General features: G+C 45.4%; 1 protein-coding gene across 3 annotated transcripts in view; it reads left to right on the top strand.

The window, feature by feature from the left end:
* Positions 1-1,011: 1,011 nt before the first annotated feature.
* Positions 1,012-13,095, top strand: part of KIF5A (kinesin family member 5A) — a 29,971-nt gene continuing 17,887 nt past the window's right edge. The window contains exons 1-4 of one of the 3 annotated variants that reach the window (XR_009265598.1): positions 1,012-1,469; positions 12,257-12,344; positions 12,438-12,511; positions 12,921-13,025. Coding sequence is in view for 1 of the 3 variants with exons in the window: in XM_058742242.1 (XP_058598225.1) it covers positions 1,341-1,469; positions 12,257-12,344; positions 12,438-12,511; positions 12,921-13,025 (396 nt within the window). In the remaining 2 variants the exon portion in view is untranslated. The remainder of the gene's footprint in view (positions 1,470-12,256; positions 12,345-12,437; positions 12,512-12,920; positions 13,026-13,095) is intronic. The other 2 variants (XR_009265599.1, XM_058742242.1) reach the window with 2 other exon arrangements.

Raw genomic sequence — 13,095 nt, 5'->3', positions numbered from 1 at the left:
TTGGCCTAGAGCCTCAACTCCTGCAGTCCAACTCTCTGTTGGCTAGCAAGGCCTGTGACGTGAAGAAAAATCAATTTGGCCAGCTTCTAGGTGGTTCTGCCCAGGGGCTGCAGCAGGAGTCTGACCTGAGGGGAGGAAGGACAAAGAATCTCTAAGGCTTTTTTCTTTTCTTTTTTCATTTTGCTAGGGAAGGGGGAGAAACAGAATAAGGCCTGAGAAAGGGGCTGGGGTGTTGGGACTCTGACCAATGGTAACTTGGACAGGAAACACATAGGTGCCTAAACCTGCCTGAAACCTAAAGGCAGAGGTCTGCCCTATAGGTTCTCAAAGCCCTTGTGGCCTTCCCCACCCTCATCATTACCCCTCCTTCATTGCTTTCTGACTCCCTTTCTCTTGCAAAAGCTTCTCCTGCCCACCTTATGCCCAGCCCCAGCCTATGAGGCAAAAATGAGAATTTTATTTGCTTTTGAATTCTAATAGCCCAGAACCAGAGTTTGTTTTCCTTCACACCGGGGACCTGGTGTGTATAGTGGGGAACGAGTGCACCTTTGGACGTAGAAGGGGTTGGGACTAGCATCTCCCCTGACACCCCTGTCTGAAAAATGAGACCTGGACACCCTCCTCCACAGGGGTATAGGCAGCTGCCCTTGAAAATTGAGTGGGTTGGGAATCTTGTGTGAGGGGGTTGGGGATGGAGAATGAGAAGAAGGCTCTCAATATGGAGAGAGGACAGTGACAGGGGCGGGGCGGGGGTGGGGGAGGAGGATGTCCCGGAATAAAAAGGGTGCAAGCGCCGTTGACTCTCTTCCCTACCCAGGCGACAAGCCCACCTCAGCCCCCTTATCCCTTCCAGAGGGGTGGAGTCCGAGGGAGGGACAGGCAGGCCTGGGAGGTGCGGAGCTGGGATGCAGCGAGTGACTTGGGTGGGGAAGGGGTGAGGGCGAGGTTACCTAGGAGCTTCGGGGGTGGGGGAGGAGGCGAGAGGAGAGAACCGGCGCCCCCTCGGGTGGACGCCGAACGGGAGGCCCCCCGCGAAGGAAGCCCCGCCCGCCGCTGCCCCGCCCAGGCCCGCAGCGCGGCGCTGCAGCGCGAGGGGCGGAGAGGCAGAGAGCCGAGAGAGGAGGACCAGACGCCCAGGTCGCCTGCATCCCTGTGCCGCAGGAGCGAGCAAGCGCGCCCCGGCCCTGCTCCCCAGCCTTCGCCCGGGCGCCCCACCTGCTTCCTCGGTCCCAGAGACCGAGCACCTGTCCTCCGCCTCGGCTTCAGTTGAGCCCCCCTCCTCCGGAGCGCGCACAGCCCTGCTGCCCGCGAAGTGCTCCAGCCTGTCGCCGGCGACCACCATGGCGGAGACCAACAACGAATGCAGCATCAAGGTGCTCTGCCGATTTCGGCCCCTAAACCAGGCCGAGATTCTGCGGGGAGACAAGTTCATCCCAATTTTCCAAGGGGACGACAGCGTCGTTATTGGGGTGAGTGTCGCCCCGGGAGGGAATTTGGGAAGATTCTACCCCGCCCCCGCCGAGTCTTAGCCCCTGGCTGTCACTGCACCCCCTCCCCGCCGCTCAGCCTCCATCCTCCGCCGCAGCCCCTCCTCTCCCCTGCATCAGGATGACTGGGTGTGGCCTGGCCAGGCTGGTGGCCAAGTCTCCGCAGAGTGGGAGGGGGCTACTTCCTCGCAGTCGGGGGACCCAACTCCCCTTTGCTGCTCTCTGCAGCGTCCGCACCCCTCAGAGCCGGTCCCATGTTTTTCTGATGTTTTCCCTCTCCCCTAGAGAAAGCACATCTTCCCTTTGTTATTGGCTCGGATCTCTACCCCCACCTCCCAGGAAGGGAGGAGGTAGACCAGTGGATGGGCTAGATGACAGGTGGGCAGTCCAGGGCTTCTGCGGGCGGAGGTATAAATGAGAGTGGGCTCTAGGACCAAGCCCTCCGTCAGCCCCTGAAGTAGTTGCAGCCTAGACTGGGGCGGAGGGCACAGATCTGATGAAGGGTTTTCTGAGGAATACATTGATGCCACACCCAGTCGGGAAGGGGGCTCTGGGGTCCTAAGGAAATGGCTGCCTTTCCCTCCCAGGTTCAGTAGGAAGAGGATTTCAGACACCCCAGTCCCCCCTAACAAATAAAAATAACCAAATCCTGAGGTCTTGATAGGTACTTGCTTATTCATCCTTTCTCTTGATGATCCAGTAAAAAAAGTAGCAAGTCGCTTCTACCTCATCATGACAGCCCTATCCGTGGAGGAGATCTTGTTAAGGAGGACTGATGTTTCCTGTGGGTTTGTTACTTGACGTGTATTATTTAATCCTCAAAACAACACTCTGAAGTAGGTATTAATGTTTCCATTTTACAGATGAGGAAATTGAGGCCCAAAGAAGTTGAATGACTTTCTCAAGGTCACACTGTTAACTCATAGATCTGAACCTTAATCTGTAACTCCAAAGCTCATAGATTTTCCTATCACATTGCCTCTGCAGATATCTCTTCTGGACCTTTATCTGTGATGGCCTAAAGGGAATTCCTAGGGAATTCTTCACCCACCCCTCTTTTCCGAGGTTGGTAGGGATGTCAGGCTATGGGGTGAAAGGATCTGGGTGTCGAGTCCTGTAAGGCTTTGAGGGGTGCTGGGCCAGGAAACTGCAGCCAATTGGAGAAGGGAGGGGCACATATGAGGACTGCTGTCAAGGTCAGGAGCACTGTTTATATATCTTTGGTCCACAGTGCTTGGCACAAGGCATGCTTATTAAAGGAATTAAGCAAAGATGGGGAGGGAGCATGAGCCTTTTGAATCAGTGAGAATGGGACTTTGAATAAACATGTTTTAAGAAGAGCCTGCTTGTATGTCCCATCCCCAAGGACCCCAGTCTGTCACCATGCTGAGCTGTCACCAACTGAACTCAAATGGGTGCCTCTGCCTTGTGTGTGTGGTTACATATGTGTGTGTTCACCACATACAGAGGGCTCTTGTCTTTCTTTGCCTCAAGGGCCTTAGGCTTTACAGTCTGGTCTGTCTGGCCAGGCTAACATGACCAGCCTGGGGGCTCCTCTCCAAGTAGTCTGGACAGCAAGCATTAGCTGTGAGAGTTAGAGCTTGATGGTCCCCTGAGGTATGAAGGCTGAGAAACAAGAGGGAGGTGGTCATGGGAGAGCCCATCCACAAAAGGCTTCTACTGTGAAGCCTAGTTTCCTTGCTTTATTTTTTTCAGGTAAGTCTGAAAAACTCCTTTAGGCTCTCAGGCCATCCCGGTGTGGCGGGCATGGGGCATGGGGTGATGTTGGGAGAAGGAGCGGTGGTATTGATCTGTCCAATTTGCTAAACAGGAAAGACACAGTAGAAGGTGGAGAAGGGGGAGAGATGAAGAGAGGCCCAGGGCCCCCTGCCAATTCAGATTCTATCTTAGTTCCACAGCTGGTCCTTCCCTGTCTGTTTTGCCTGATATTTGCAGGGCTGCACCTTTGTCTCACTGTGTATATTCCGTTGCCCAAGCTCTTCCTGTCAATCTCTCTGGCCGAGATAGATGCTGCTGGGGGGCCATTTTGTCTCAGGCAGCGTCCTTGGAGCTTGCCTTCCCAAGCTGACTGTTCCTTGGTCATTTGGGAGGAGGAGGGCTATAGGCGAAGGGATTCTGAGGTGACCCTTGAGTCCCACCAAGGGGAGGAAATCCCCTACCCACTTTCCTCTTTCCTCCTCGGTCTCCCTTTGGGGCCCAGCATCTGAGGAATTAATGGAGGAAGCTGCTTCAGGAAGGTGAGGGAAGAGTGAAGGGGGAGACAATAATCTCTCCAAACCCAGTCCCTGCTCCTTTCTCTAATGGCTCTCCTCTCTGCCTCTGCGGCACTGCGGCTAGCTCTGGGCTTCAGAGTCCCTAGTGTTTGTGGGCTTTTTCTGCTTGGCAAATAAGCTAGAAAGATAGCTCTTTCAGCCCTATCCCTCCCCCATTCCCCTGACTTCTCCTAGCAATCTGGGGGATGGGACTTAGCCAAAGTTAATGGCCTGAGTCATAGTAGAAGGGTGTCTGGGTCACTGTCTGTGTGCTGTGTACCTTGTTTTGCTCTCTGTGTCACTCAGAATCCAGTGTGACTTTTTCACTGGACCCATTTAAGTGTTTCTCTGCTTTGGTCTTGGTGGGCAAAGTATCCTGGTGCCTGCTGTCTGGGCTGTTGTTGCCTCTATACCAGACATGGGAGGGATGACAGTAAGAGAAGACAATGCACTCTCCCTCCCTCCCCCTGTTGCTCTCTCCCTCATTCATTCAAGTGTCCACAATATTTCCTCCCTCAGGTCTCCTAATGGGTTAGTAGGCAGGCAAAATCCAGAACTATCAAGTACTTCATTTAGAAAAGCAGGCAAAAATCCAGGACCATCAAGTACCTTATTTGGAAAAGCTAGGTTGGGACCTGATGGGTTATTGGATAAGAGTCAGTATTGTTTGGGGTGGCCTAGGATTCCTTTGATATCTGAAGAGGGGGAGCAGGTCTCCCTTTAGCTTTGGGGGAGTCTCATAAAGGAAAATAGAGAGGAGAGGTAATGTTCACCATGGCCAGTGTCTCTCCAGCATTACCATGGCAACAATCCCCAGGGGTGTCACCATGGAAATCAGGCCTGGTGCTCAGAAGTCCAGCCTTTACCAAGTGCTTTACTGAGGGTTGAAAAGGTTGGTCATCTTGGGACCCCTGATCTTAGGCCCTCCATTAGCTTTAGTCAGCTCACATAATGGAAAACTACTGAAAGGTGCCAAGAGACACAAATGGAGTAGGCAACAACAAGGAGGTGTGCGGTGGGGAGAACAGAGCCCTGGGCTGAGGGACTCTGAAGGTGGGCTCTCTGGAGAAGGCTGTGAGGAGTGCTTAGATTGCTGTGGGTAGGGGAGTGGATCTCAGGGGCATTCCTCAAAGGTGGAGAGTCTCCCTGAGTGTTTCTAATGAAATAAATCTTCCAGTCTCTGATGCTGTCATGGTGAGGGAGGGTTCCTGAGAGAGGATGGGTGAGAGAATCACATATTTCTGAAGATGGGGTTGAGGTTGGAAAAAAGGAGTGATGAAACATCTAGAGTCTGGAAACATTTGGAGAAATGTCCAAATGGGGAGGGGGGTGTGTGGCATGTGGTGAAGGGGAAAGGAAAGCCATGATAAGGATCTGATGCAGTGCTCAGTGTTCAGGCACTTCAGTTTTTGAAATTTTGAGAAAGAGAGGGAGAGAGAGAGAGAGAGAGAGAGAGAGATAGAGAGGAAGAGGAAGAGAACACAAGCCAAGGAAGGGCACAAGAGAGAGGGAGACACAGAATCCAAAGCAAGCTCCAGGCTCTGAGCTGTCCAGCACAGAGTCTGACTCTGGGCTCAAACTCAAACTCACCAACTGGGAGATCATGACCTGAGCCCAAGTTGGATGCTTAACCGACTGAGCCACCCAGGCGCCCCAAGTTTTTGGGTCAGTATGGCACTGGGGGTCTGGATTCAGATTGCTTGGGTTTGAGACCATGCCCTACCATTTCTCAGTTGTGTGACTGTAGGCAAGCTACCTTACTTCTCTGAAACTCAGTTCCCACATCTATAAAATGGAATAATAACAGTACATATCTTTTAGGATTGCTGTGAACATTAAATGAGATAATGCTTGGGGCGCCTGGGTGGCTCAGTCGGTTAAGCGGCCGACTTCGGCTCAGGTCATGATCTCGCAGTCCGTGAGTTTGAGCCCCGCGTCTGGCTCTGTGCTGACAGCTCAGAGCCTGGAGCCTGTTTCGGATTCTGTGTCTCCCTCTCTCTGACCCTCCCCTGTTCATGCTCTGTCTCTCTCTGTCTCAAAAATAAATAAACGTTAAAAAAAATTAAAAAAAAATAAATGAGATAATGCATATTGCTTAGCACAGTGACAGACACATAATAAACTCCTGATAAGAGTTAGATGTTGTTATAATTGTATGCATGTTGTCTCCCCACAAGCTAGCCTTTGACACATTGGGAAGTAGTTAACATTTCTGCTTCTTACTAGTTGTTTTATCCAAACATCCAGGTCTCTAGTATCTTTTTACACTCTTACTCCATCAATATCTGTATTTACTTGACAAATATTTATGAAGAACATCCTGTGGGCCAAGGACTGGGCTCAATGTTGGGGCTTTACAGGGAATCCCTGCCTTCAAGAAACTCTTGGTCTATGTGGTGATCCAGGCTGTGGAGTGGTCTGGGCAGAAGCCTGAGAGGGGGCATCAGAAATGGCTAAAAAAGGAAGGAAGGAAGGAAGGGAGGGAGGGAGGGAGGGAGGAAGGAAGGAAGGAAGGAAGGAAGGAAGGAAGGAAGAAAGAAATGGCTTTTGCTAACTATACTCACTCCCCCAGATTCTGATAAGAAACTTCCCACAACATACTATAGTCCGACTCAAAGTAATTGTGTGTCATGAAAAGACATAAATAATGGTGATGTTTCCCATGTGAGTAGTCTAGAGGCAAAATAAGTAGAAAACCACTGGTCTAGTTATTTGCATAAAAATAGCTGACAAATTCATCTTGAGTTTAATCAATAGAAAATTTAAAACAAATCAACAATTTAACAGAAATAAAAATCTTAAGATAAAATAATGAACTAAACTTGGAATTTAAGGGCCTAGCCAAGAGTAAGGAAGAGATAGCAGGCCTTTCCAGAAACCCTGAAATTATAATCTGTGTCTATGGCTTTCCCTGCTTATGAGTTTCCTAAGTGGACCTATTTTTAGTTCTTGGATACCTTTTAGCCTCACAGTACGGAGAACACCACCCTTTTTACTCTCTGTGGTCTCTTCCTTCTTCTTGGCCTAGGCTAAGAAAAGGGGTTCTCAGGCAATAATTGCCTTCAGCACTTGGAGAGCGCCCTCCATTTTAATGCATGCATAGCCTCCTGTAGAATCCTTTAAGTGAGAGGATGAGACAAAGGGAAAGGAGGGAAAGAGTTGGTACCCATTTTTCCAGAAGGGAAGAAGGGAGGGGCAAAGTTGGCTCCAGAGTTCTACTTAACCCCCTTTGGCTGCATTCCTGGTTTCAAGAAGCATAGATAGCCATCATTGGTGGAGAAGAGGCAAGAGTCATTGGCTTGAGATAGACGTGTTTGTCTCTGTTTCTCGGCTGCTGGATGGGAGAAACACTGAGTTAGATTACCATTCAAGAATCAATTTTCAACGCAAAAAAATTTTTAATTTAATTTAAAAAGAAAGGTATTACTGAGGAGGACAAGTATCAATGCCACTTTAAATCTGTTTAACACTGTATGATTTTCTTATATGTAATAAGGATTTTATTCTTTGTAAGGAAGTGTAATGATGAACCATTTGGATAAAAAGGATGAAAAATTCACAAAAGTCCTATGAATAATCCATAAACTCACTCAAACCTTAAAAAAAAGAATTAAGGTAGATTTTTCTTGAATAATATTAAACACATAGTCTGATTGCAACACTAACATATTTTAATTGTTGACAAAATTAAAAACAAAGAGAAACACATGCAAGAAACTCAAAATCACTCAAAATCCCACCACCCCAAGAAAAACACTGTTAACAATTTAATGTATTTATTTCCAGTGAGTTTTTGCTGCATATATGCATATATTAATTTTAATAAAAGTGTATCATAAACTATATATTCTTTTGCATAGTATTATATGCAATACTATGATTACTATGATTACTACTTTACTATCATTAAATATTTTACATAATTTTATTTATGTTTTTAAATGTTTAATTTTTTGCATAAGTCTTAACATGCACAAGTGATAAAATTCAAATGATATAAAGAAGTATACAATGGAAAGTAAGTCTCCTTCCTACCTCTGTTTTCTAGCCACCCTGTTCCCCTTTCAAGAGACAACCAGTTTGCCTTTGATTACCAGTTTCTTATGGATCCTTCTAAAAACATACTATACATTTATAAGCAAAGGCATATATACGTGCGTATACTTTTTAAAAAATTTTTTTATTTAAGTAATCTCACACCCAATGTGGGGCTCAAACTCACAACCCTGAGATCAAAAGTCACATGCTGTACTGACTGAGCCAGCCAGGTGCCCGTGCATGTACTTTTTTTTTTTTTTTTTAACAAGAATGGAAGCATAGTATACATACTGTTCTGTACCTTACTTTTTTTTTTTTTTCCACTTAACAACGAGTCTAGGAGTCTTCCTTATCAGCACATAAAGATACATCTCATTCTTTTTAACAACTTTATAATTTGTTGTAGGGATATGCCATAATTTACTTAACCAAGTCCTTATTGGTAGACTTTTAGGGTTATCCTATTAACTTGCTACTGCAAACAATTAAATGATCTTGTGTGTGTGTGTGTGTGTGTGTGTGTGTGTGTGTGTGTGTGTACATATTGCATATGTGCAGTATGTCTATATAGAATACATTTTTGGAAGTTGAGGTCTTAAAGTATATATATGCACTTAAAAATTTAAGAACTGGTTCTAAATTGCCTCTCACAGAGTCGGCTCCAGCTTATATATACCTTCTCCAGTGCAATGCTTTGGCCACTTTGATAGGTTAAAGTGGTATTTCATAGTCTTAATATGCATTTATCTTAATAATGAGGTTGTGTATCAATTCATTTTTAAGAACCACTATAATAACACCATTTTATGATGTCATATTTTATAAGAGGTATATAATTTACATTCAGTGAGTGCACAAATCTTAAGCGGTTTGATGAATTTTATAACATATTTTGACACCCATGTAACCACTACCCAGATTGAAAACTAGAGTATTTCTATCACTCCTCAAAGTTCTCTCTAGCCCCCTCCTGTCAATATCACCCCCAGGCATCTGCTATTTTGACTTCTATCACTAGCTAAGTTTTGTCCTTTCTTGAACATCATACAAAGGGAATAATACAGTATGTGCTGTTTTGTTCTTTTACTAACACATTTTTGAAATTTATTGATGTTCTATTATGACATCATTTTAAATAGCAGCAAAGGATAAAAATATGCACATGCCATAATTTAATCAACCAAGTCCCCTAAAATGTTATTCCCCTTTAGTTGTTTTCAATTTCTTGTTATTATAAACAGTGTGATAATAAACATTCTTCTTAAAACAACTTATTCTTTTCTTTTCATTTTTTTAACATTTTATTTATTTTTGAGAGAGAGAGAGAGAGAGAGAGAGAGAGCGAGCACGGGGGGAGGAGCAGAGAGAGAGGGAGACACAATCCAAAGCAGGTTCCAGGCTCTGAGCTGTCAGCAGAGAGACCCATGCAGGGCTGAAACCCATGAACTGTGAGATCATGATGCCAGCCAAATTTGAACACTTAACCAACTGAGCCACCCCCAGGCACCCCATGATAATAAACATTCTTGTAGCTACATATTTGCTACAAATATTTTCATAGCATGAATTCTTAGAAGTAGAACATCTGAGTCAATGGATATGCATAATTCAAGGATTTTGATTATGTATTTCTGAATTGCCCCATAAAAATTGAATGGACATACTGTCTTACCAGAAAAGGATAAAGGTACCCATTGTGTGGAAATGATACTTCCTTGAACCCTCACCTACACTGGGTATTATAATTAAGTTTGTGTTTTTCAATTTGATAAGTGAGTAACGATGTTACTGTTTTAGTTTGAAAACAGTGAACATTGGGAGTGCCTGGGTAGCTCAGTCAGTTAAGCCTCTGACTTTGGCTCAGGTCATGATCTCATGGTTTGTGAGTTTGAGCCTGGGGTTGGGCTCTGTGCTGACAGCTCAGAGCCTGGACCCTGCTTCAGATTCTGTGTCTCCCTCTCTGCCCCTCCCATAGTCATGCGCGTGCTCTCTCTCTCTCTCTCCCAAAAATAAATAAACATTAAAAGAAGAAGAAGAAGAAGAAAACATTGAACATTTGTATATAATTTTCTGTTGTTAGTACATAGTGCTTGTCCATTTTTTCTGTTGAGTTTTATCTTTTTGTTACTGATTTATGAGAGTTCTTTATGTAGTAAGAATATTAATATCTTTGTTTGAAAAACTTAAGATTTTCTTATTTAAAAATTATGTATCTTGGGGGCACCCAGGTGGCTCATGCGGTTAAGCTAACGGCTCTTGGGATTCTCTCTCTTCTCTCTTTCTGCCCCTCTCCTGCTCATGCTTTCTCTCTTTCTTTCTCAAAACAAAGAAAATAAACTTTAAAAAATTATGTATTTTCATTTTATTTTATTTTATTTTATTTTTATTTTTTTTTCAACGTTTTTTATTTATTTTTGGGACAGAGAGAGACAGAGCATGAACAGGGGAGGTGCAGAGAGAGGGAGACACAGAATCGGAAACAGGCTCCAGGCTCCGAGCCATCAGCCCAGAGCCTGACGCGGGGCTCAAACTCACGGACCGCGAGATCGTGACCTGGCTGAAGTCGGACGCTTAACCGACTGCGCCACCCAGGCGCCCCTGTATTTTCATTTTAGAAAGCAATGTTTACAGGGACACCTGGATGACTCAGTCAGTTAAGCAGCCGACTTTGGCTCAAGTCATGATCTCAGTTTGTGAGTTCAAGCCCCACATCAGGCTCTGTGCTGACAGCTCAGAGCCTGGAGCCTGCTTTGGATTCTGTGTCTCCCTCTCTCTCTCTGCCCCTCCCCCATTCACGCTCTGTCCTCTCCCTCTCTCTCTCAAAAATAAACATTAAAAAAATTTTTTTTGTAAAAGAATGTAATGTTTGCACCCAAAGCGAGGCTCGAACTCACGACCCTGAGATCAAGAGTTGCATGCTCTCCCAACTGAGCCGGACAGGTGCCCTTCATTTTCGGAAGGAAGTGGAAACTCCTAAAATTCCACTGTCCAAGGATAACCACTATTAACATGCTTTTCTAAGCAAGGTATACATACATACATATACATTTTTTTTTTTTTACAGAAAGGGACTCATCCTTTACATACTTTTCTTTTTGCTTTTTATACTGCATACTATTTAAACATTTTTTTTAGTTAATGTTTTGGGTTTTTTTTTTTAATGTATTTTTGAGACGGAGAGAGACAGAGTGTGAGGGGGGAAAGCCAGAAAGAGAGGGAGACACAGAATCCGAAGCAGGCTCCAGGCTCCGAGCTGACAGCACAGGGCCTGACGCGGGGCTCGAACTCACAAACCGTGAGATCATGACCCGAGCCGAAGTCGATGCTTAACTGACTGAGCCACCCAGGCGCCCCTATACTGCATACTATTTTAAAAACTACTTTCTTGGTTAACAGTACTTTGTGCAGTCTTGTCATTACACATTTTCTCTACCATCTTCTTTAATATTTTACATTTAAAATTTTTGTTAGTGTTTATTTTTGAGAGAGAGAGAGAGAGAAGAGAGAAGAGAGACAGACCATGAGCAGGGGAGGGGCAGAGAGAGAGAGAGAGAGAGAGAGAGAGAGACAATCCCAAGCAAGCTCCAGGCTCCGAGCTGTCAGCACAGACTAATGGACCAGGTGCCCTGTAATAATTTACATTTTTAGTTTAAAAGCAATATGTTGTCACTGTAAAACATTTAAAGATCACAGAAAAAATGTTGAAACCATAAGTTCCTGTTATTCTGCTCTCCAGTGATACCCACCGTTAGCAGTTCTGTATATAGTCCCTCCATGTCTTTTTTCTAAGACAATTCTGTCCATATGCTTTTTATTTTATTTTTTATTTTTTATTTTTTTTAATTTTTTTTCAACGTTTTTTATTTATTTTGGGGACAGAGAGAGACAGAGCATGAACGGGGGAGGGGCAGAGAGAGAGAGGGAGACACAGAATCGGAAACAGGCTCCAGGCTCCGAGCCATCAGCCCAGAGCCTGACGCGGGGCTCGAACTCACGGACCGCGAGATCGTGACCTGGCTGAAGTCGGACGCTTAACCGACTGCGCCACCCAGGCGCCCCTGAGGAAGATATTTTTAAAGCTAGAGGTAGATTTTTAGTGTTAATGAATTGCTCTTCACTCTCCACAGCCTGTGGCCCTATTGTCTTTTCCCATTTGGTTTCCCAGGGAGGGGCCTGGAGTGATAGAGTACTAAATCGTCACATGAAAACTAAGATCCCCTCACACGAACTCATGGTATGACACTTCTCAATGACACTCAGTAGTGCATGGGCACAACTCCTGCTGTCAGTACTAACTTTTGCTCCTCTTTCTCTAGTTTCCCTCATCCCCCCAAATCATCCATGGATATGGATGGTTGAAAGACAGGTGCCTTTGCAGACTAATGAAAGGGGGCTGCAGTATTTCTTCTCCCTCACACCCTGCCTGCTGATGTCTGCCATGTTTTATTTCCATTCTAGGGGAAGCCATATGTCTTTGACCGGGTGTTCCCTCCAAACACGACCCAGGAGCAAGTTTATCATGCATGCGCCATGCAGATTGTTAAAGGTAATGGATATATTTTTAGAATGTATGTTTTCAGGTTCCCATTCCCTACCCCACTTCTTTCCACCAGTGCTCTTTCTCTGCCATTTCTTCCAGATGTCCTTGCTGGCTACAATGGCACCATTTTTGCTTATGGACAGACATCCTCAGGGAAAACACATACCATGGAGGTGAGGGTTCTGACTTTCATGAAAGGTGAAGAGCGGGGAGTGATAATGAGAAGCCAAGGAATCTCAGTGTGGGGCAAGATCTTGGAATCAAGCTTGTTTGATCTGGAGGACGAAGTGAGGAGCATTACTGTTGTGGAAGTTTAGTGAAATCCCTCCAGCCTGCTGCGGTTTTCCATCCTTTCCACTATTCCAGTTTTTTTCCTTTTCATCTGGAAAAGCAGCTACAATAAGAGTTAAAAGGGCTACTCAGTTCTCTCCTTGATCCACTAAAAAGGTAGACATGGCAGTGACTGCCTCCTACCTTAAGATGGTCTTCTTATCAGCTATTACCTTTGTGTTCATCTGCATTCTTGAGTTGTCTCGTTCTTTCTGAGTCCCAACCTCATTCTGGAATATGCTTCCTCCCCAGGGAAAGCTGCATGACCCTCAGCTGATGGGAATCATTCCTCGAATTGCCCGAGACATCTTTAACCACATTTACTCCATGGATGAAAACCTTGAGTTCCACATCAAGGTGATCACAGCATGACAGTTGGGCATCCTCAGATGGGGCCTGGGAGGGGAAGATGTAACATGAACCCACT

The sequence above is a fragment of the Neofelis nebulosa genome, chromosome 8 (genome assembly GCF_028018385.1).
Source record: "Neofelis nebulosa isolate mNeoNeb1 chromosome 8, mNeoNeb1.pri, whole genome shotgun sequence".
In the NCBI taxonomy this organism is placed as follows: domain Eukaryota; kingdom Metazoa; phylum Chordata; class Mammalia; order Carnivora; family Felidae; genus Neofelis; species Neofelis nebulosa.
Note: the sequence above shows the minus strand (reverse complement) of the source record. Positions and strands in the feature narration are given on the sequence as shown.